This window comes from Sorex araneus, chromosome 3 (assembly GCF_027595985.1).
Source record: "Sorex araneus isolate mSorAra2 chromosome 3, mSorAra2.pri, whole genome shotgun sequence".
Classification (NCBI taxonomy): Eukaryota; Metazoa; Chordata; class Mammalia; order Eulipotyphla; family Soricidae; genus Sorex; species Sorex araneus.
The window spans coordinates 183434743-183460299 of record NC_073304.1 but is presented as its reverse complement, the minus strand read 5'-3'; the positions used below and the strand labels follow the sequence as shown (position 1 = coordinate 183460299).

Genomic DNA, 25557 nt, shown 5'->3' with positions numbered 1-25557 from the left:
ACTGATAAATATGGAGAAGCATCTGCCTGAATGAGTTCTGAATAAGTTGTTGTTTCCTTATGTTTTCTTATCTCTTCTGGTCCCTTTGCAAGTTACTCCGTACAAGTTTACCCATTCATACACTTTTATTATGATCATGAAAAACTTTGTTAAGAAAAAATCCTTAGAATACACTAGGTATTAGTAATATGTATGTAATTTTCCTACACATTTTAAGATATTGTTATGATTCTTAAAGCTTTTTTAACTTTAACAATATGGTCATAAAGTGGATAATACTTGAGACAGTAATGTCACTATCAGTCACTGATGGCTCTTTTCTTAGATATTTGATAATCAAGTCAACCTCTTTGGAGGTATTCATGACTATATATGTGTTTATTTGTGTGTATATATATATATATGTATGTATATATATATGTATGAGTGTGTATATGCACACATATATACATTTCTCTGCTTTAAAGCAATGATTGGTTCAGAAAACCACTCACGTGTAATATAAAATATGGAACAAATTAACAAGAACAATAAATTTTTGTTAAATCCTCCTAGACTATAAAAACAAGGTAATGATTTAAAAGGAAAAACAGGAATGAATACAGGCAAACTCAGTGAAGGGACTGAGCGACAATGTGTAATGATGATAGAAATTCAACTTTGGTTATGCTAAAATATAGTATATATAAAAGTCAAAATGTAATTTTGTATTCTTGCTCATATGTTGAGTATAAAGAAACAAAGAAAGAATTAGACTATTACTAATGGAAATAAATACTGATATATGATCAATCAATCAGAATGGGAACTGAGTTTGGGAAGAGGGAAGGAATCGTGGGATAATAATCATGGGATCTTGAAGTACTTGGGAAAAATTTGTACGGTAGCTCTGCAACTATAAAATAACAGCGTCTATACTATTATAAACTAAGACACCATAATTAAATAAAATTAAAGAAATTAAAACTGGGATGTTGATTCCTATTAACAGTAGCTAATATTTGTCTATGGATAAAAGTTCAAAAATAGTTAATATTTGCTAAGTTTTACCTGGCATACATTTAACTTCATTCAGCAGAAGGCCCTATTAACCCCTGCAGCTGCCAAAGCCAGTCAGATTCCTATAAGAAAATCTAGAGAGAGCCACATATAAACAGTGATGAATTTGGCTGTACTTAAGGGTAGACTGGCCCCTCTCTTAGTCTGCTCTGCAGTGATCAGTGGGTGATACTGGGGACATCGGTGGTGGAAAATGTACACTGGTGGAGGGATAGGTGTTCCATCATTGTATGGCTGAATCTCTAAACATGAAAGCTTTGTAACTCTACCTCACAGTGATACAATAAAATAAAAAAGTAATGTGGAGTTCATGCCCAATTCAATCAGCTTAATCACTAGCTGAACAAATAGCACTACTCCTACATTATTAAAAAATAAATAAATAAATAAAAGAACGGAGGAAGGGGGAGGAAAAGAAAAAAATTTATCAAAATATTTTAACTCCTGGGGCCGGAGCGATAGCACAGCGGGTAGGGCGTTTGCCTTGCACGCGGCCGACCCGGGTTCGATCCCCGGCATCCCATATGGTCCCCCAAGCACCGCCAGGAGTAATTAATGAGTGCAAAGCCAGGAGTAACCCCTGAGCATCGCTGGGTGTGACCCAAAAAGCAAAAAAAAAAAAAAATATATATATATATATATATTTTAACTCCCTTGGGGGCTGGAGCGATAGCACAGAGGGTAGGGCGTTTGCCTTGCATGCGGCCGACCCAGGTTCGATCCCCAGCATCCCATATGGTTCTCTGAGTACCACCAGGAGTAATTCCTGAGTGCAGAGCCAGGATTAACCCCTGTGCATCACCAGGTGTGACCCAAAAAGAAAACAAACTAAAAATAAAATATATCTTAACTCCAACATATTCAAAAAACCTGAATACTCACACACTCAATTGTACATAATGGTGCTTGCTTGTGGTCATATATTGGCTAAAATCCTTATACATACTAGATGTGGTGTGCCAGAAATCACTATGGCACAGGGGATCCCAACTGCAGAGCTGCAGTGAGTTAGTGTGTGGGTGCAGCACCAAAGACAGAATGCACAATCTCTTACCAGCAAAGCAAGTACTTCATATCACTGAGCCACTCCCAGGACCCTTGATAATTATTTTTTCCACCTTTGTTAATACTAAATACAAGATGTCATTTACTTTAAAATAATTTTACTATTGTTAAATGTATACTCAGTATTTTTGAGATAGAATAAAGGTATTGTTCATTGTTTAGAAACTTAATTTATTCCCCTCTTTTCCAGTTCCCTGGTACTGGATGCTCTTCATGGCATCACCATCCTCTTAACTTACTTTGGCTTGAACACACTATCATCACTTTTTTTTCACTCCTCATACCAGATTATTCACTAACTCCTTTAGTTTTTCTTATATCTCTGATAACTTCTTTATGCTATTTGTGTCATAGTCCAATTTCTTTCGAGCTTTATGCCTTGCAGGTAGTGCATGCTTGTGTGATCCCCAGCCCACCGCAATCAGGTGTGTGCAAAAACAACAAATGTAGGGTGTGAGCACTATGGCCAGGAGAACCATGGCAAGCATGTACATAACCCCCCGCCAGGGTATCATGTATCATGTATCGTGTACACTGGTGAGAACCACATTTAAGTATATGTCCAACCCCAGTCATTAAAACAATGAAAGGAAGGGGGCAAAAATGCTCATACCCTTGAACTCAATAGATCCAGTTCTAGAAAGTGAGCCTAAAAAACTAAGAGCTGTAACAAAAGGGCATTTTTTTTTATTTTATTGAATAACCATGAGATAGTTACAAGCTTTCATGTTTGGGTTACAATCACACAATGATCAAACACCCATCCCTCCACCAGTGCACATTCCCCACTATATAAAACATCTGCCAGGGGGTGACCGAGGGAAGAGCCCTGGCAGCTCTCCCCGTCGACCGCCCCCCAGGTTCGGGGGTTTGATCCTGGGCCACTCGCCCAGTCGGAGCGGCCCGGGCCATAGGGCAGACAGAGGAGGAAACGAGGGCCAAACCAGTTGCTTAATCGGTTGCCATTTATTCCATTCTCTCCTGTCTCTCCCCCTCTGCTTCTCTCCTGGCTCTCGATCTCTCCCCCAACCCACTCTTACAGACTAGTTAAATCCACCCAGCATGAGGGGGTTGGGGTTTACACATAGGTGTGGTCACCATCAATAGGGATAAAGTTCTTTCCCTCAGGGGATGCTGCTTCTAGGACAGGGTGGAGTCCCATGAGTGTGTTTCTCCTCTCCTCCTCCAGCAAACATATAAGCATTCATAATATTAATCATTTTTTATGGACACAATAAGAGATCCATTAAGCTTATAGAATTGCTCTCCTGGGGCCATCTCGATCTCAGACTATAGTGCTCAGGCCAGATTAGTCTTTCCTATCCCTAGCAGGGTCCTAATCTTGTTGTTACTTTTGGATCATGACATGTTTGGTCCATTATTTACTTTCAGCACACATCTCCCATCCCTATCGATTCCTCCAGCCATCATTTTCTTAATGATCCCTTCTCTATTCCACTGCCTTCTCCCATCCGCCAAAAGGGCAATTCTACAATCATTAGAAATAAACCAATATTACAAGGATGGAAATAATTAAGCATATATTATTATGCAGTATAAAAATTGTATTTTTACAATATATCTGCCTGGAACTGTTCTGATCTCTAGGGCTATGTGATAAAACTTCAAATAGCTTTAGGGCTAGGGAGCTAGCACAAGGATAAGGTGTTTGTGCTTTGCAGATTTGGCACCTAGGTTCAATCCCCAACATGTCATGTGCCCAGCCTCCTCAGCACCACCAAATGTAGAGCATCACCAAGGATAGCACTGGTGCTCTCCAGCATAGTATGGTGGCCCTAGTGGTCCTTGCCACCACACAGCCCAAGAACTCCTCATTATCAGGCCTGAATATCAGACTGCTGGTCCAGAAGGGTAGGTATCACCAAGGGTGTTCCCCAGGGTCCTGATGGAAGAATCCCCTCTTCCTTCCCTTCCCTTGGAGTAACAAAGAGACTATTCTTTCTTCCATGTGAAGAAAGGGGAGACTCCTTCTCTGAACCCTCAAGGGTTCAAAAACTATTCAAAAAGGACATTTGCATTCCTATATTCATTACAGCACTATTCACAATAGCCTACCCAAGTGTCCAAGAACAGATAACTGGATAAAGAAATGGTGGGATATGTGTGTGTGTATATACATATATATATATATATATATATATATATATATATAAAAGCACGGCAGAGCCTGGCAAGCTACCCATGGCGTACTTGATATGCCAAAAACAGTATCAATGACGGTCCTCATTCCCCATCCTGAAAGAGCCCCCAATAGGCCATCGGGCTACACTAGCACGTGACAGAGACAAATTGAGATGTTACTGGTGCCTGCTCGAGCAAATCGATGAACAGGATGACAGTGATATATATCTTTTTGGTTGTAGATGAAATCTTGCAGATTGCAACAACTCTGATGAATTCTCCATTCAGAGAAGCTCATGCTAAGCAAAGTGAGGGAAAAGATCAAAACTAGGTAATTTAATTTGTATGTGAAATACAAACAAAAAAAGAGAATAAAGGCAAATCAAAACAAACTGATTAAACTCTGAGTAAACAACTGAAATATCAAAACAGAGAGAAGTGTTTGCTACCTTTGTGATAAGCAGGGAGTAACAAATACATATGAAGAGGTACACAGCTGTACCCCTAGAACATATACAGTAATGTAAACCAACATTACCTCCATTAAAAATTATTAAATACTTTCAAAATATTAAAACATTGAAAAATCCTATTTTATGTTCACTAACATTTAATGAAATACTTTGTAAATGCATGTGTATTTACATATACATATATCAAATAGATCCAATATAGAACCAAAAACCTTGATATTGCATTCTATTTCCCCTACTATCCAGATTACAACTTAAATAATTATAAACTATAATAGAAATGACAGCAGAGGCATATTACTACAAGAATGACGTTATAGAACTATAATAATGCTTTAATTATTAGAAACTAGGGGAACATTGAGGAAGGAAAAATTATTAAAACCTCAAATCAAGGGGCCCGAGTATTTGCAGGAGATAGGCCCTTTTGCATCCTGGCACCACTTGGGTGCAGCCCAAAAGCAAACAAAAAACTCAAGGTGATGTGATCAAAACATGTGTTACTAGTCCTGATGACATAATTGCCGAGTTACACGTTTCAGCTGCTGTTTTTGTTATTTTATGTTTATACTAGCATAACTTACTACCTTAGAAAGGTCTTCTTTGACTAAAGCAAGGATTTGCCTTCTGAGCAAAAGGGTTCTTTTTTTTTTACTTCAATACCGGGATAAAATCTCTGCAAACAAACCATGCACTTTAATAAGTCATATCCCTGATCCTCATCCAGATTCCTACAAGATGTTTTGTTTTGTTTTATTTTTTTTAAGAAGGCACAAAAATACAGGTACTAGAGACAACAGGCTAGGCAGCTGGTGACCGATCTGTGAGCTAAATGGGTCCACTGGATTGATTCGCCTTCCACAAAAAGAGAGCTCCGTTTTGTGAAAGCCACTTTCCCAATTTCTTGCCAGCATCCTAAGCGCATTGCTTCACAAACAATGCGTGCCGGGAAAAGTCCGCGACGAAATGCAAAAAGAAATGGGACGTTAAGAGACTGGGTTCGAGTCAGCTCCTCAGAAACCTGTCTACGTCTCTTTCTCGAGTTCCTCCAAGAGCCAAGGGTGAGCAGGCGCAAGTCTCTCGAGGTGTTCTTGCTGGCCCCTCATCATGAAAACTCTCCAGCCCCAGCCCCAATCTCTAGCAATCGCCTGCTCTCTGAAATTCGGCTTCCCCGGCTAGGAAGCTCCACGACCAGTCACGCTCGCAGGGACTCACCAGGGGTCGGGGGCCATCCTGCAGTTCTCTAGCTCCTACAACACTTCCGGTCCGCAGCAGCTGACTACGGCGGCCCGCGCGGGTCAAACGTTGCGCTTCGGCATGAGCGCGACCTAAAAACCCTGAGGTTTTCAAAATGAATAGAAACAATCAGTTCCCAAAATTATTATTAAAAGGGAGGAAGCATTCCACCAGAGCACAGCAGGCTGATGTAATATGCTCTCGCTAACTCTGGCTGAATTGTTGAAGTGCTGAATTTCTGTTTCCCAGAAAGCAGACAGAAGCACCTCAAGATCAGTAGCAGTTTCTTAAACTGTTATCCTGCTTAAAACAAAGGTAATAAAGGAACAAAAACTGTATTATGGTGAGAGCTACACGCAGGTACAAATTTACTGAAATTCACTTGAAGCTTTTTTTAAAAAATAGTCTTAAGCCCTGCTTCAAACATTAACTCAAAATGTCAATCATATTTTGTAGTAGCAGTCTCATTAAAAGCAACCCCTCGTTATGATTTTTAAATAACTTGTGCTACTTGATTAAGTCGCCGAGAAAGTCACAGGATGAAAAGAGGAAATGTAAGATTTGCATTTGGTGCCTCCCAGTTTATTAGAGAACTAGGAAGAAATGCTCCGCCCAAATTCAAGAAGGCAAATTCACGAACTCGGATTCAGAGCGGCAATGGGTCTAGAGCGCATGCGCATTCCGTTACCATAACGACCCAAAGACGCTGTATCTACGAAAGCTGTACCTCGCCGAAGCTGTCTAGCTGACGATGGAGAAACAAATTTCTCCCGAATCCGACGTGGCAGATCTAGAGCTTGAATCGGTGATCGGCTTTAATGGTGAGTCCAACATATATGAGCTGCTGGGTGGTTTAGGAACCCAGGGAAAGTGAACTACAAATAGCGATAGTGCTTAGCGATAGTATGCACTATCACTGCCTACAGAGATCCTCAGACAGCTACTCCTGCCTAAAATATCCAGTCACATGCAATGTTCAGGGATTAGGATAAAGTTTTCAACGCCTAGGGGGAGTAAAATGCCTCCTCGGCTCACCAAGATCTCTACTCTGCCACCAGTATCTGATCATTCACTAAATCCTAAAATTCCAACCACTGAGAGAATGTGCTGATGAGAAAGTGCTGAAAAGATGGATCAAGGAACTGCTTTTAGGAATGACCTTACCCAGACCTAAGTATGGCTTCTAACGGTGAGCATTAGAAAGAGAAGACACCAGGAGGAACTGGAGTAGAAAACCGCTATTAAATATTGTTAATCACTGTATCACACTCATCCCATTGTTGGTCAATTTACTGGAGCGGGCACCAGTAACGTCTCTATTACACTCAGCCCTGAGATTTTAGCAGCCTCTCCTTACTCGTCTTTCTCAACGATTGGAGGCTTTTTCCGGGTCCGGGAATGAGATATATTGGTACTGTTTTTGGCATATTGAATACGCCAGGGGTAGCTTGCCAGGCTCGGTAACTTGCTGGGGTCTCCAAGAGGTATGTATATATCTTTTACTGTATTTGAGATAGAATATGCCATGGGGAGCTTGCAAGGCTCTCACGTGGGGGCAATAGACTCTTGGTAGCTTGTCAGGTTCTCGAAGAGGGAGAACAAGGCTATTAGATGTCGCGCTTCCAGGAGCTTGGTCTTATAGTCTATAGATATTGGCTGTTGGTGGGATTATGCAGTGCGGGGCGGAGATAGGGGGAGCCAGTGGGCAGTTTGTGGGTATGGCTGCCAAGTTACTGGAAAATGGGGGTCTGGGTGGAGAAGGCCCAGTCCCAATCCGAGCAGGCTTGGAGATCTCAGCCCCAGTTTCTGCACACCTGGATATTAATTAATAATACTAATATTGTTAATATTGTCACTTGGTTGCCCAAGGGACATCCTTGTAAATAATTGGTCTGCTCAAACATTCTGATTCAATGTTTGAATCAGAATTCAAGAATTCCAAAAATTTATCCATATCTTCTAGGTTCTCCAATTTGGTGGCATAATTTTTTTCATACTAATCTCTTTACAGAAGTTTATTCTTTTGTAAAGCCAGTTCATTTTTCCTTCAACCTTTTGTATTGTTCTTTTGGTTTATCTTTAGCTGATTTCCCCCTCATAAGCCCTGTTTACAGGGGCTCCTTTGTTGATGTTTTTCTAGTAATTTAAGGTGTTTAGTTAGGCTCACCTTGGAGGGGGTGGGCTCCAGCTTCCCTTCCCGCCCCAAGCAGAGCTCCTGAGGCCCAAGACCCTTGGAGCCTAGCCACAGCCATGCTCAAGGCCCCTCTCTACACGTTTGGATGAGCCTCACGCATGAAGGTACCGGCAGAGGAACCCAGGTGTGTGGGACCCAGGCCTGAGACCTACAAGCCTGCTCGGATTGGGACTGGGCCTCTTCCGCCCAGATTCCCCATTTTCCAGTAGCTAGGCAATCACACCCAGGGACTGCCCACCAACGGCCAACATCCAGAGACTATAAAACCAAGTTCCCAGAAGCATCTTATAACCTAGTTCTCCCTCTCTCCCTCTGGGAGAACCTGGCTAGCTACCGAGAGTTTTCTGCCCACATGGGAGAGCCTCGCAAACTCTCCATGGCATATTAATACGCCAAAACCAGTAACAATGATGGGTCTCATTCCCCTGACCCTGAAAGAGCCTCCAATGTGGCACCACTGGGAAGGATGAGTAAAGCAAGACTTCTAAAATCTCAGGACTAGGACGAATGGAGACATTACTGAGACCGCTCGAGAAATTTGACGATCAATGGGATGATGATGATGATGATGATGAGGAGGAGGAGGAGGAGGAGGAGGAGTTATGCTGTATATTTGGGTCTTTCTTGTTTCCTAATGAACTGTTTGCATTGCTGTGGACTGGACTTCCATCCTTAGTGCAACTTTTGCTGTGTTTTGTATGTCCTGGTACTTTGTATCTTAAGTCTTGTTTCCAGGAATCTTTTTATTTCTTCCATGATTTCCTCTTTGACTCACTGGTTGTTCAGTTTCCAAGTGTTTGGGTTTTCCCCCACTTTTCTGTGATTAATTTCCTCTCACCTATTTTTGTGTGTGATTAATTTCCAGAAGATGGTTGATATGATTTCTATCTTCTTGATTTTATGTAGATATGATTTGTGTCCCAAGCACATAGAAAATGTTCCACGTGCATCAGATAAAAATGTAAACAACTTTTTCAGGGGGGGCGGTGATGAGAGCTCTCTCTATATATATCTAATAGATTATTTTCTTTTAATTAAATTTCTTCCTTTTAAAGCTAACATTACTTTATACTGTTTGGAAGCTTGGGGGAGGTTGTTTGTTTGTTGGGTTTGTTTGTTTGTTCCCAGTTGATTTAGTCAGTTGCAAGAGAGGAGTATTAAAATCTCCTACTGAACTCTTGGCCTTCTCATAGTAGGGGGGAGCCTCCCAATCAGCCCACCCCACCCATCTGGAAACCACAGAAGCCACACCCATACCCCAGAACCCACTGCCATGTAAACTCATCTATTAGCCCAGCTTCATAGACTCATGATTAAATCCCAGAAGATTTCAACTAGTCACAAAAAATTCTCAGATACACCAATCCAAGATGCCCTTGGGTGGGGTTATGGGTCATGTGCCTACCCCTCCAAAGCCCTAGTAGCCCACTCACAGACTGCTGCCATGCCTACAGGACTCAGCCTTATGACTGAGCTATGCAGATGCTAAAATGCTAAAAATTTCAGGTACACTAGGGTGTTTTTTGCCGAGAGCTCTGGGCCTTCTCAGAGTGGGATTAGCAGTCTCCTGCCACTGTCCCCCATACTTTTAGAAGCCCCAGAAGCCCACATTCCACAACAACTGCCATGTAAACTCACCGTCCAGTTAAATATTCCAATTTTTCTGAAATTTGGCCACATTCTTGGCTGCACAACATCTCCAAACTCTATAATACTGACGTTCCAGTAGGAACACACAGGTTGGATGGAAATGTACCTTAAAAGCCAATTGAGTTCAATTAACAAAAACATTAACACAAAAGGCTCAACTAGGAACAACAACTTAGTGAAACCTTAGACAAGGACTTAATGTGCACATGGTGAGGTATAACAATTTTCCACAAATTTTTTTTTACTGAAGTATCTTCTGATAATTACACTACCCATTTAGTAGTGTAATTATCAGCAACATAAAATAAGTTATTTTGGGTCTGCTGTGAGGGCAGACTTGAGGGATGGTTGGGAAAAATAGGGACAATGGTGGAAAGAAGGTCACAGTGGTGGTGGGATTGGAGTTGGAATATTGAATGCCTAGAACATCATGAACAACTTTGTAAATGTCAGTAGTTAAGTAAAGTGGAGGAGAAATCTCTTACTATTGTTTTGATTGATGTTCATGGTTTCCCTCAGGCTTATTAGCAGTAATTTTATATATTTTGATAGTCCTACTTTAGGTGTGTATATGTTCATGAGTGCAAAGTCAGATGATTTCCACTTTATTCTCTCTCTCTACTTTGATTATATTCAATTTTTTCACAGAAGACCCACCATTATTATTTGGAATTTTCCCCTAACAATCAGACCTGCTGAAAAGGCATCATTAGATAATTTGTTTTCTATTGCTGATAATGAAGAGCATATGATGTTGTGCGGCTACTATTACAGGTGCACAATTTTGGATTTCTGTTATTTTAGTAATTAAGTCCAAAAGGATTTCTGCCAAAAGCCTCTGGGTTCCGAGATTGGCTTGTGTGCGTCTGGGATCATGGCCATTCAGGAGCCGGAAGAGCCGTTTATGGGCAGCAACTTGGGGTCTCTCACATTCCTTAAGTTTATACTATAGAGCTATGAAATTAAAAGAGATAAAAGTTGAATAAGGTTACATAGACAGACCAATGTATCAGAACTGAGATCCCCAGTGATAAGTGCTCATATATATGTACAATTAAACTATGACAAAGGAGTTGGGTATGTAAAGTGAAATGAAACAAGAAAGGCTTCTTCAACAAAATGTGTCAAAAAAACTATATAACCACTTGTAAAGAAATGAAATTGAATCAATATCTCACACCACACACATATTAATTCGAAATGGATCAAAGACCTAGAGATTAGACTAGAAACCCTTGAGAATAATGAAGAAAACAAAACTCCTTAGTATCTGGATATCAAAAGAGTTATCCATGACCCGACTTCACTGGATAAGGTAGCAAAAACAAAACAGTAATTAGGATTATGTGGAGCTGAAAATATTCTACATGGTAAAAGAAACTTGAACTAAAATCAGATTACACTCAATTTAATTGGAGAAGATATTTGTGCATAATATTGTGCATCATCATCATCATCATCATCATCATCATCCCATTGATCGTCGAGTTTCTCGAGTGGTCTCAGTAGCATCTCCATTCATCCTAGCCCTGAGATTTTAGAAGCCTCTCTTTACTCGTCCTTCCCAGTGATGCTGCATTGGAGGCTCTTTCAGAGTCAGGGGAATGAGACTCAGCATTGTTACTGGTTTTGGCATATTAATACACACAATGGGGAGTTTGCGAGGCTCTCCCATGTGGGCAGGAAACTCTCTCGGTAGCTAGCCAGGTTCTCCCAAGGGAGAACTAGGCTATAAAATGTGGCTCGGCCGCTTCAGGGAGTTTGGTTTTAAGTCTCTGGGTGTGGGCCATTGGTGGAATTACACGGTGCCAAGGGCAGTCCTTGGGTGTAACTGCCTAGCTACTGGAAAATGGGAAATCTGGATGGAAGAGACCCAGTCCTGAACCGAGCAGGCTCGGAGGTCTCAGCCCCGGGTCCCACACACCTGGGTTCCTCTGCTGGTACCTTCATGCGTGAGGCTCATCCAAACGTGTGGAGAGGGGCCTTGAGCATGTCTGTGGCTAGGGTCTGGAGGTCTTGGGCCTCGGGAGCTCTGCTCAGGGCGGGGAGGGAAGCTAGAGCCCACCCCATCTGAGGGGCCCTGGGGAAGACAGCCAGGCATGCAGGCAAGAGACTCTCTGAGTAGCTCTCTTCAGTGAGCTTGCTTTTAAGTCTCTGGATGTTGACCCTTGATGGGATTGCAGAGAGCTGAGGGCAGTCCCTAAATGTGACCGCCTAGCTACTGGAAAATGGGAAATCTGGACGGAAGAGGCCCAGTCTCAATCCAAGCAGACTTGGAGATCTCAGCCCCGGGTCCCACACACCATATTGTGCATAAAACAAATAAAGAACTAACATCTAAAAAACTCTAAAGCAACCAACAAAGCTCATCAACAGCAACAACAAAATAACCTCATGAAAAATGTGGAGATGAATAGACAGCAAAAAAAGTTACACAGATGGCCAATAAGTACATGAAAAAGTGCTCATTATAACAGTATCATGGAAATACAAATCAAAATGATAATGAAGTATCGCCTAACACCAGTTGAAAAAAATTTTTATTGAGTCACCCATTAAAAAAAGTTTATATGCTATTCAATAAAATGTATTCAAAAAACTGTAAACAACAAATATTTGTGGGGTAGTGACAGAAAAGGAATCCTCATTGTAGGGATGTCATCAGGTTCAGCCCCTGTGGAAAACAATATAGAGATTTCTAAATAAAGTAAGAATGGCACTTCCATTTGACCCAGCTATCCCACTTTTATTCCCCAAACAAACAAACAAACAAAAAACTTGAATGTGAAAACGTTTGTGCAAATCTATGGTCATTTCAGCTCTTAGTACTAAACCAGAATATAGAAGCAACCAAAAATGCCCAACAACGATGGCTTAATGAAGAATTTGTGTTATATATACAAAATGGAATACTATGCACCTACAACAATATAATTAATGCATTTTGCAGCAACTTGGATAGAACTGAAGGATATGCTGAATAAAATAAGGAAAAAGGAAAAAGATAAATATAGGATGATCTCAGTCATTGGTGATACACAGAAAAACAAATGGGTATGGAAAATAATCTAATAAACCTTGCTTTTATGCTAGAATATGGACCCGAGAATGCCACGTTTGGAGGTGAGGGAGATAAATAGGTTGACTAGAAGTAACAATGAAACACAAAACTGGTGGGTCTTGAGCACACTGTTGGTGCTTAGGGAGGTAACAGCATAAACTAAAATTATAATCATCAATCAACAAATAATAGGGATAGCTGGTATGGAAGGAATATCAGACCAGAAGTAATGAGTAGTGAGTCAAAGACACTTTGGTGTTAGTGCTATACAATAACTTTGTACATCACAAACAAGACTATTGTAACCCTATTACCTTAAACTATAATACAAATTTCAATTAAAATATAAAGGTAGGGAGAAAGCCCAGGAAATTGCTTGAGGGACTGGAGCACATACTATACATGCTGGAGCCCTGGGTTTGATTCCTGGCACTATTGTGCCCTGAACACTGAGGAGCACCCTTGATCTCTGAATTGGAATAGAATCTGAGCACATCTTAGTTTGCTTTTATTAAAATGAAATAAATAAAAATTGAGGGAGAAAGACACATACTTAGAAAAGAATGCAGGTTTATCCAAAGAGAGAAGGAGAAATAATACAGGAAAGGAAATGCAGGTCAAGAGACATGGTTTGAATGCAGGAGATTGAGTTTGTTTTCCAGCCCTCCATTGGTCCCCTGAGTATAGACAGAAGTCACTCCTGAATACTAAGGTGGATATAGCCCCTGAATACTTCCCGGTGCTCCCCCATGAAAAACAGAAAGGAATTTCATCCTCGAAGTTGGAGCTCAGGTTACCTCAGAAATTAAATGCATGCTGCTTACATTGTATAGCTGGTTTTATAGTTTTTATCCCTAGTTTTCTTGGCATGAGAGCTTACCATGGTGCAGTTAAGAATCAGTTGCTAATACCACTTCTGGGAATGGAGCAAAAGCGCAGCGGGTAGGGCATTCGCCTTTCATGAGGCCCGGGTTTGATTCCTCCTCCCCTCTCGGAGAGCCCGGCAAGCTACCAAGAGCCTGACAAGCTACTTGTGACATATTCAATATGCCAAAAACAGTAACAAGAAGTCCCACAATGCAGACGTTACTGGTGTCTGCTCAAGCAAATCGATGAGCAACGGGATGATAATGACAGTGACAGTGACTTCTGGGAATATACCCTGTGGGCACAAAAACACACAGCCGAAATGCCTTCTTCATTTCTATGTTCATTGTAGCACTATTCACAATAGCCAAAATTGGAAACAACCTGAATACATGAGAACAGATAAAGAAACTATGGTACATCTACACGATGGAATACTAAACAACTATTAGGAAAAAATCGGGTAGGGCTTTTGCCTTGCACGCGACTGACCCGGGTTCAATACCTCTGTCTCTCTCAGAGAGCCTGACAAGCTACTGAGAGTATCTTGCCCGTGTGGCAGAGCCTGGCAAGCTACTCGTGGCATATTCAGCATGCCAAAAATTTTTTCAAGTCTCACAGTGGAGACGTTAATGGTGCCCGCTTGGGCAAATGGATGAGCAATGGGATGACAGTGATTCAGTGATGAAATTCACTTAAATGAAACAACATGGAGAGTATCATGCTGAGTGAAATAAGTCAGAAGGAGAGGGGCAGACATGAATGATTGCACTTATTTCTTGAATACAAAAATAACATAGTATGAGACTAATACCCAAAGACAGTAGAAACAAGGGCCAGGAGGATTGGTCTAATGTTAGAAGCCTGCCTCAAGTGTTGGGGTAGAAGGAAGTTGAAAGAAAAAAGGGACCACTATGACAATTGTAGTTGGAGATGATCACTCTGGATAAGAACTGCATGCTGAACGTAGGAAAAGGAAACAAATATCAAACAAGATAATCTCTCAGTACCTGTTTTGCAAATCATAATGTGCAAACAGAAAGAGGGAGAGAGAGGCTGTTGGGCGGGGGGGAGCTGTAGACATTGGTCATAGGAAATGTACACTAGTGGAGGGATGGGTTTTGGAATATTGTATGACTGAAACCCAACCATGAACAACTTCGTAACTGTGTATTTGACAGTGATTCAAAACAATCAATTGCTATTTTCTTATTAGATGGAAAGAAAAACTTTGAACTTTCAGTGGTCTTTATCTAGTTTTATCCTTTTATTCCTATAGAAATATCTCCATTCTTTTTCTTTTCCCCACCCCGCCGCCGAAATATCTCCATTCTTAAATGGGCTGCCATCACTCAGAGTCTTACTTTGTATAGGTTATCTTTTTTTTAATATTTTATTTTATTTTGCTTTCTGGGTCACACCCTTCAATGCACAGGGGTTACTCCTGGCTCTGCACTCAGGAATCACTCCTGGCGATGCTCAGGGGACCATATGGGATGCTGGGCATCGAACCCGGGTCGGCCACGTGCAAGGCAAACACCCTACCCACTGTGCTATCGCTCCAGCCCCTGTATAGGTTATCTTTAAAGGGGGTTTAGGGTGACATCTTCAATCTGAGACTCAAAACTGGTGACAGGAGCTCCTTTTCAAATTATTTCTTGATTTTATTATTTTGCTAAATGTATTTCCAAGTACCCTAACTTCCTGCCTGCTTGTCTGCCTAATTATCTGTACCATTTTTAGTAAGGCAAAATGTTAGTTTAACAAATTTTCCTTAGTCATTTAGTATCACTGTATTATGTTATTTCTATATGGCCAAACTGACTGATGTTTATATTATAAAATAAATGTTAACAACAAAGACACTGGCCCACATTTAAAGTGGTATATCTTTTTTATATTAAGACATGTTTTTTTTTTAAATTGTGGTTATTGAGGTGAGTATTAGCCGACATCTGGAGGTGGTGGGCATACAGGTCTGACTATAAGAGGTCTTGAGTTTTTTCAGAGGACCTTGAGGAAAGAAAACTAAAACCAAATGTTTGTTCTTACTATACTTTTGCCTGAAGTAGTAATTCACTTCTCCCTCTTCTATGTACTACCTCATATAGGCTGTCAATTTTGTTAGGATTCTAAAATTGGCCAGAGGCCCTGACTGCCCAATGGTTCTGGGACCAGCATCACTTGGGAGCTGGTTAAAAAATGCAGAATCTTGATTCCAACCCATATCTAAATCAGCAGCTGGAATGTAGTTTATGCTCACCTTGCAGATGTCAAGCCCTGACTTCAATCCCCAAAATTTCATAAATAAATCAGTTATGTAGTTTAACTGACCCCCCTGGAAATTTCATACACATTAAAGTTTGAGAAGGGATATACTGGATTCATCCTCTTTCTTTTGAATCAAAATTACTATTATTAAACAATGGCTAATATCAAAATTTTTTTTAAATATAAAGGTGCGCGTACGGGAGGGGGAGATGCAATGTGTGTTGTGTTGTGTTGTTCACAGGCTCTTGGGGTGGCACTCTCTTCCTCTTTCTTGCCACTCATGTTTGGTGCTTTCAAGCCACTGTGTATGGACTGGATTGGGATGGCTCCTCCTGTGCTCTGGGTCTGTGTGTGCTACTGTACTCTCTTCTGTCTGTCTATCTCTGGCTCTGGCTCCGTAGTCTCTCCTCTGGTCTCTTCCGACCTCTCTCTGTCTCTGCTTCTGTGTCTTCTGTCTTCCCTCTGTGTCTTCTCTCTGCTTCTGTCTCTTTTCCTTGCTTCTGTCTTACCTCTGCCTTTCTGTCTTGCCTCTGCCTCTTCTCCCTTGCTTCTGTGTCTTCTCCATACTTCTGTTACCATCTTAGTTTATATAGCAATCACGTAGGGCAGTAACACAAAGGTGGGTTGAACATTAACAAATCAACAAAGAGGGGTAAGACCACTTCTCCAGGAGATTAACAAAATCTCATTTTAAGAGATTACTCCAGATTACTAGGAGATCCACTCAAGGGTGGGATTCAAACAAGGGTGTGTCGCTTTCTTCCTTCCTCAGCTAGTAATCCACTTAAATAGTTATAGTAAATTTACTTCTAATATTTCTAGCAATGTCATTCTATATGAGCACAGTAAGAGATATATCAGACTTAAAGTTTGGTTCTTCCTGAGGACATTCACTATATATTCTATTCCACAGTCCTCAGGCCAGGTTAGTCTTCCTAATTCCCCAGCAGGGTCCTAGTCTCGTTGTTACTTTTGGATCATGACAGCATTTGTCTATGACCATAGACAATGTTCTCAACTTATAGTTGAGCATTGTGGCGCTTTGGCCTGGCCCATTTTGATGCCAGGGTAGCTCACAGCTTGCCCTGGGTCCATTCTGTCCCTCGTCGGGACCCTGCTTTTGGGGTGCTAGGAACTTAGCGCAACTGAGTTTAGAAAGCAGATGCCCGGGAGTAAATATTATTGGAATCAATCAGCTCCCAAGTTACAAAGCATAATATTAGCTGTCTTCCTGTGTCCATACAGAAAGGACATTGCTCTAAGGCAAACTAAATTCCTTGGGGCAAGGCTGAAAGGACAAACCCAATGTTATCCTACAAAAAATGTTCTCTTAGGTACCGAGAAAATTTCACTAGCCACTTTTGTGTCTAATTATTTTAATATTTTTATTTTAGGACATGTGCCTGCTGGTCTGAAATGTCATCCTGACCAGGAACATCTGGTGTACCCTCTGGGTTGCACAATATTAATTCAGGCAATAAATAGGAAGGACCAGAGTTTCCTACATGGGCATGACAACAATGTCTCCTGTGTAACCATCTCCAAGAATGGAGAGTACATTGCCTCTGGACAAGTCACCTTTATGGGCTTCAAGGTAAAAAACTGAATTTTGTGAATTGATTTCAAGGTTTCGCCAAGAAAACTGTTCTTCTAGCTCTGTGTTGCTTTGTGTTTTTATGCCACTTCCTCTTGTTTTTTCTTTGAACTAATTGTCATTGTGTGAAGAACAAAGTGAAGAAAGCTAGTGTTGTTAAACCAGATGTTGCAGCTGTGACTAAAAATTATTTTAGGAACAAAAATTTTAGGAGCAAAAATTTTTAGGAACACAATTTGTCACTTAAAAACACAGTGCTAGAAGATAGTACATCAGGTAGGGCATATGCCTAGCACGCACTCAACCCTGGCACCACTAAGCCTCTGCAGTGTTACCCATAAGTTACCTCTGTAAGAGGCGCCCATAAGTATGGCTGGTGGCCTTAGTGGCCCCAGAAATGCAGAGCCTAAGAAGCTCAGCATCCTTGGGCCCTATCATTGAACTGCAGATCTGATTGGCCAAGAATAGCAGGGAGTGACCCTCAGGTCCATTGGCATCTGGGAAAACTCTCCACTAAAAGCAAGCAAAAACAAAAACAGAAACAAAAGCAGAAATTGGTTTTCAAATTGATGCTGTCATGTTTGTAAGACATGATCTCTTACCTAGAAAAGTGGTTTCTGATAATTTTCCTCCTTTCCCCAAAGTGGTAGTTTCTTTCTGATTCTATTGTTTGACAGTGTATTTTTGCCCCTAGGCAGATGTCATTTTGTGGGATTATAAGAAAAGGGAGCTGATTTCTCGACTCTCCCTTCACAAGGGCAAAATTGAAGCTTTGGCCTTTTCACCAAATGATTTGCATCTGGTATCACTAGGCGGCCCAGATGATGGAAGGTAATGATCTAAATTTATTTGTTAATTTCCCATTGGACATATTTCTTGGAGAGGGGCACACTCAGCAGTCAGTGCTCAAGGCTTACTCCTGGCTCTGAACTTGGGAATCACTCCTGGTGGCCTCAGGGGACCATATGGCATGCCAGGGATCAAAAGGCAAACACCCTACCTGTTGTACTATCGCTTCAGCCCACCAGACATATTTCAAGCATGTCAAGTACCATCTCCCTTATGACACTTTCTGCTGCTTTGTCAATATTTAAATATTTATTATTTAAAAACCCATGAGGGAAATACCACAAAATGTTGATTTTCAACCCTAGTTGTGCAGTGAAATCCACTGGGGAATTTTGGGATATTACTGATGCCTTGTTCCACTTTTAGAGAATCTGATCTTCTTGGTTTGGGCTTTAGCCTTGGGCTTTAAATTTAGTCATAGGAATTTTCCTAGTGATTCGAATGAACAACTTAATTTAAGAGTCATTGCTGTAAAAAGAGATGACAACATTATCATCTTTATCACTAGTACTACAGCTAACACCACCATACTGATCATTGCTATCATCATTAAAAATGATGAGAATTTATGCTCTGCATTTAACTGCATCGTATCATTTAAGTTTAACAGCTCCATAAGATGGGAGCTATTAAGGTCATATAACATGGGAGGAACTAAGATCTCCAGTTGTTAAATAGCAAAGCTAGCAGGGAGAAAAACTCTGGCAAACGTCAGAGTTTTTCTGACTTAATCAAGACGTGATTTTTGCCCTCAAGGAAATTTTACTTATTTAAAAAAAATTTTATTGAGGTAACATGATTATAACATGGTTTTTTCTTTTGGTATACAATATTACTGCACCTCCACCACCACCAAACCAAAGTCCCTTCACTATTGTCCTTATGTAGCTTCTAATCTGCTACTTCCTTTCACTTTTCCAAAACTCCCCTCTTAAATAATATTTAATATTAAATTAAATATTAATTTAAAAATCAATATTTTAAAATATTAATTTGTGTTTGAAAATTCAAGCTATATATGATTACTTATGGATTATTAAAAAGCTGCGCTATTCTATTAGACACAAAGTTTCCAGATTTTTGTCTCCTCCAGGATGATGAAGAGTTTAGTCTCTAGAGATACTGGATTTTTCTCTGTTTTATTTTGTGGCCCAAAATTTTAAAACATTTATTTTGGGTCACACCCAACCAGTGCTCAGGGCTTATTCCTGGTTTTGCAATCAGGGATCATTCCTGGTGTTTTGGACATACTATATGTGCTACCTGGGATCTAACCCAATCATGCCTGCAAGTTTAGTGCACTGTACTATCATTTTAGCTGACTGGATTCTTTTTCTTCAATAGATAGTTTCACAAGCCATAAAATTTGCCCATTTCAGATATGTAATTGAGTGGGTTTTAGCATATAGTTACGTGGGGTTTTGTTTTAAGAATGAAATTTATTATGATTTGAAACAATCTTCATTATCAATTTACAAATAGTTTCAACACCCAAGTTGAAATTCCATATCCCTACTTTACCACCAACACTCGACTCCAGGTAGTTACTAATTTACCTTCTGTCTCTATATGTTTGCCTATGCTAAACATTTCACACCCCATTCCTGACAATCTTAGTTATATTTTGATTTTAGTCTATGTATAGAAAACTTGGGAAACGTAGATAGATAAGTTTTTATATGAGCAAGTTTTAAATAATTTTTCTCATTTCTCTTTAATACTTTGTCTCAGATGTTTAATTTAACACCCTATTTCTGGTAGTTTTTGGTATTTTTCAAACTTCAATTTAAAACTAAGTTATAGATTACACTCAGAGTAATGTAGATCTAACCTAAAGCAATGCTTCTCGTAATCTCTTCCCTAGACCAGCAACATCACCTGGAATTTTTTGTAAGCAAATCCTTAGATTTGCCACCCAGACCTGAAATTCTGCAGGTATACACTACCACGGTTGATTGTAATATGTTGTCTAAGTGATCCTTATACATAATCAAGTTCAAAAACACTACCTATGTCAGTCACTTTATTACAATTTAATTTTTGGTTAGAATACTTCCCTCAGGAAAATTTTTACATATATAAATGGATGGTAAGCTTTTATGCCTCATATCTGAAAATGCCTTTATTTTAGCTCAAATTTGTTTTGTGGTCTCACTGCTTTTTTTAGCCTCGTTTCCTTCAAAATGTTGTCAGTGTCACCCTTTCTTAATATCCAATGTAATGGCGTAGCTGTCTGCGGGTCAATGTAATTCCTTTGCTCCTTTGTAAATAATTTCTCTTATTTTCTTCCTACAATCACTGAAAGAGCGTTTTATTACTTTGAAAGCCTGATTTCCCTGATTGTGGGTTCTTTCCTTTTGACAGTGTGGTAGTGTGGAGCGTAGCCAAGAGAGAAGCTATTTGTGGCAGTCCTGCAGCTGGCCTCAATGTTGGGAATGCCACCACAGTGATCTTCTCCAGGACCTGTGATGAGATGTTTGTTACTGCTGGAAAGTATGTGTCTCCATTTACTATTTTCAAGAATCATAAGTAGGTCAATTTGCTTGTACAGAAAACATAAGTCATTCCAACTTGTAGGGAAACATGTTTTAATCCTAGAAAATCTTATATAATAGTTTCCATGTCATTAAAAATATCTTGCTTGCCTGAATGGTACTTCAATAGGCTGAGCACACACATTGCATGATGGAGGCCCAAGTCTTATCCTTGGTGTTGCATGGTTCCCTACCTTGGTGTTGCATGGAGCACTACCAAGACTGACACCCAAACACCAATACAGGAGAAGCCCCTGAGTATTCTCAGGTATGGGTTCAAATCATAGAAAAAAATTCCTTTTGTAAAAATTCTTTAAAATACCATATTTCAAAATTCCGGTCTTCATCCTAGCAAGAAAGTATGCTTATCTGGTTAAGTAAGAGAGCTCTTAAAAGCATCTTATCTATAATTCATGCTTATAAAATAAATTGCATCATTACTCATCATTACACTTAGTGATTGATTTGTCTCAGTTCATTTAGGTTTCGTGAAATAACAATTGTGAATAAACCATATTAGGAAGTTTGAAATGCTTGACTATTAGCTACATGAGATCATTTTCATGGGTTTTCTTTGACCAGATAATGGGAACCAAGCTGAAGTTCTGGACAAATTATTCTAACAGAAGATACTAATGTACAGACTCACCAATTAGAGTCCTGTTCAGGATTTGAAGTGCAAGTTTATTAATTGTTGTTTGTTGAGTTGTTACATAATTGTTTTTCAAAATGTGAAGCTAAATAGTTTTTATTGATGATAGAAAGGGAAATCCCATATTTAAAAGAAAGAAACTATACACCCCAAGTTGTAATGTGCTAGTGACTCCAAAATGGGGCATATAGAGGTTTCTTTTCAAAGCTTTAACTTTTCCAAGCTACCTGAATAGAGATTATCTGTGCAGGTTGCAGTGCATTACAGGAGGGAGGAATGAGGGAGAGAGAAATAGGGAGAGAGAAGAGAGACAGAGAGGAAAGAGAGAGAGATAGAAATAGAGAGAACACACAATCTCTGGCATCACCAGGATTGAACCCCAAAACAAAGAGCCTGAATAGCCCCTGAGTGCCTCTGGGCATGTCTTTGAAAACAAGAAATAGAGTACACTTCAGAGCCAAGTATATGGAACACTAGTGGGATAAAAATCTTGTGTGTGTGAGAACAATGGTTCCATCACTAGCACTGAACACACACACACACACACACACACACACACAGAGTTAGTGAATTGTCATGAAAAAAGGAAAAAGGTTTTTTGCATTTAGTCTTTTTTAAATTTTATTTTTATAAAGTTGTTCACAATAATTTATTACATTCAACACCAATCCCACCACTATTATTTTAATTTTCCCAGCACCACCCAAGCCTGCCACAAAGGCAGATGCTAAATAATTTATTTTGTATTGCTTGTTATAAATAATACACTAAAAATGATCCCAAAAGTTTTTCTTAGAAGAAATTGTGTGAAAATTGTTGTATCTCACCTTGGAGCCATTAAGCCCTTGTATAAGAGATCACTAACATGTTATTACATTCTACTTTACACCCCATCAAATGTAGTGTGTCACTCTTGGTACATCAGTGGTGTAGAGTATGAGATGTCCAGGAATTCTAACATTTTAAATAGCATTCTAGAGCTGGAGTTAAATTTTTAACTGCATGGTGATTTTGGGGTATGGGAGCATCTCTGCAGCATGTTGTCCTCTTCCAAGATTTATTTGTGAGTCTTTGGATCATGGCAGTTAATGAGTTTATATGACGCCAGAGGCAGTTCATGGTTGTGAACCACCAGGCAACCAGAAGTACAGGGAAATTGGGGGGAGGGTGCCCATTCCTGATTCCATGTAAGTCTGGAGGTTTCAGACACAAAACCCGCATACCTGAGTTTTTCAGCCGATTCATTATCACGTATGAGGGACTCGTCTCAAGCCTGTGAAGGTTTACCATGAGCATGGCGGCAATTGGGTTTTGGAGTTTGAGATGACTTGGGTTCTGTTGGCACAGGCAGAGGGACTCATCTGCTCCCCCCTCCGAGGTACCCTGGATAAAGTCAGCCTGGTGCAGGGTGAGGAGGCATCTCTGCAGCGTGTTACTCTCTTTCAAGATTTATTTGTGAGTCTTGTACTTAGTCTTATATGGGATTTTATTCCTTCACTCTTACTATTTTTTTCTTATGTAAAATTGGGTTATTTTAAAAAGTTTACTTAGAGAAGTATGTGTGTATGTGTGGAGAGAGAAAAAGAGAGATAGAGAGATAAAGAAATATGTTCATGAGAAAACATGGATTCCATATAGACATTGACCTTAGGCCTTTTTGGTGTGTGTGTATGTGTGTATGTGTGTGTATGTGTGTGTATGTGTGTGTATGTGTGTGGAAATCTCTTAAGCAGAGCTCAGGGTGTTGCGGGGCTAGTTCCAGAGATACTCACCCCAACTATGTGGCTCATATAGTTCGCTGCTTGGGTCAGCAGTATTGGGAGCCATACTGGGGCCTCCTGCATATAAACACACATTCCAACCCTTTGAGCAATCTCCAGAGCTCTTGAACTTTTATTGTCGGTTTTGATTTTTAAAGCTTTTTTGAGTGCTCAAAGATCACTTCTGGTGGTGCTCAGGGAGTGATAAGGAGTTATCTGTGGTCAAGGCAAGCACCTTGACCCATGTAATATCTCTCTAACACCTGACATTAAGTTTTTAGTTTGAAACCAGTCTGAAACTGGGAGATTGGCAGATTAACTCCCCCCCAGTTTTTGAATTTTCATTGTCAAAATCCACACCCCACTGCCTATCAAAAGCATCTGCATTACTAGTTCAAAGGTCAGGAATATGTGAATGTAAGATTGATGTATAAACTGGATAGATCTATTTTCAACAATATCTGGTGCCCCATATGTTAAAAGCTCACACAATTGTTTATTTCTAGACAGAGTTATGAATTTGTGCTGCTCCATGTATGTATCTTTTCCTAACCTGCCTGTCTTTCTATAAGCAGCTATTACATTATTAACTCCAAGGAAGGATTTTTTCAGAAGCCATAAAATTGACTAGCTACCATTGATTATAGCCACTAAAGAGCAAGCATTAATAATTAGTACTCTGATCTTAAAGCATTTGTAACTTACCAATGACCATAAAGTTCCTAAACTATCTATAAGCAGAGTGACCTGTCTTATGGAATCTTTATGCTCTTCAGTAACTGTTTAAGAAATTTACACTTCTGGTGGCTAGACAATCTTTTTCCAGAAATCAGAACTTGAATTTAATCCATGAAAAAATAATTAGGACAATTTATGTTTTACTACTGCTTTAATTTCTTGACAATGATAATTGGAATAGCTTAGATTTTTCATTATATAAATGTATATATATGTGTGTGTATATATGTATATATGTGTGTATATATGTATATATGCACACACATATATATAGTGAGTATAGAATCCATTCTCATGAGAGTCTCTGTTATGGTCTCAATATCAAGTACTCCATTATATTTACTCCTATAACATATTCTTCAAATTCAAGTATTTAAGCAAATGAAATGACTCCTACCAGGACAGCTATAGAAAAGAAGATTCTTTTAACTTTGGAAAGTGTATTAAAAATACTTATTTGAGTATTTGCTATGTCATAACACTGGAGCATCTCAAGAAAAAATGCTCAACATGATCAGCCACCATCCAGATCGCATGTCCTTCTCTCCCGGAAGGGAGCATAACATAGGCTCGCCATAACCATGTCAGCAGACACTGCACTAGCTGTTTCACTTGGGGTGTTCTGGAGGGAGGGTGGGTGAGACCGCTCCCTGTCCCAAGGGACCCAGCCCCTGTAGCTGAAAACCTCCAGAACCCAGCCACCACCATGCTCACAGCCACTCTCCATATGCTCAGGCCGAGCCTCATCCACGAGTGAATCTATTCCTGGATTGCGTGGCTGCATTAGCGGCCACACAATACTTCAAACCACATACCCTACCCATACTCCAAGATTACTGCATCACATTTGGTAGGGTTCAAAGTAGGAGGCAATGAATCTTAGAGGGAAATATGCATTTTTTTACAGATACATATATAAAAAGCACACAAGGCTGAATCTTTAACAACATGTAAGTGATCTCTTATAAAAGGGCTTAATGGCCCTGGGTGAAATTCAACAATCTCCACCCTCTTTTCTCTAAGGGTAATCTTTTGTAGCATTTTCAGTGGTTTTACATAACAAACAATACAAAATACATTATTTCAGTTCTGTTTTGGGTCAGGGATTAGGGGTCAGGATGGAAACATCCGAAATATGGTGGTGGGAAGATGTAATGGTGGTGAGATTGGTGTTTGAATATTAAATTTAATAAAATATTGTGAACTAATTTATAAAATTAAAAATGATTTAAAAAATACTCAGCATGACTTATATCTTAACACATTTATAGGATATGCATACTTTTCTACATTAATACATAGAAAATTAATTTAAGTCTTTGTTTTGTTGTCTGTGATACTTGTATATGACTAAAGTGTCTACAATAAATTTATTCAATTTAGTTTTTATTATTTCATATTAACCCCAAAAT

General features: G+C 39.8%; 2 protein-coding genes across 2 annotated transcripts in view; one reads left to right on the top strand and one right to left on the bottom strand.

Annotated features, from left to right (window-relative positions):
- The window catches only part of STX8 (syntaxin 8), a 327110-nt gene extending 321124 nt beyond the window's left edge, over positions 1 to 5986 (bottom strand). The window contains exon 1 of the mRNA XM_004605184.2: positions 5955 to 5986. Within this exon, the coding sequence (XP_004605241.1) occupies positions 5955 to 5971 (17 nt within the window). The 5' untranslated portion in view covers positions 5972 to 5986. The remainder of the gene's footprint in view (positions 1 to 5954) is intronic.
- A 710-nt stretch (positions 5987 to 6696) lies between these two features.
- Positions 6697 to 25557, top strand: part of CFAP52 (cilia and flagella associated protein 52) — a 75530-nt gene continuing 56669 nt past the window's right edge. The window contains exons 1-4 of the mRNA XM_055133021.1: positions 6697 to 6796; positions 17413 to 17612; positions 18307 to 18443; positions 20826 to 20954. Of these exons, the coding sequence (XP_054988996.1) occupies positions 6727 to 6796; positions 17413 to 17612; positions 18307 to 18443; positions 20826 to 20954 (536 nt within the window). The 5' untranslated portion in view covers positions 6697 to 6726. The remainder of the gene's footprint in view (positions 6797 to 17412; positions 17613 to 18306; positions 18444 to 20825; positions 20955 to 25557) is intronic.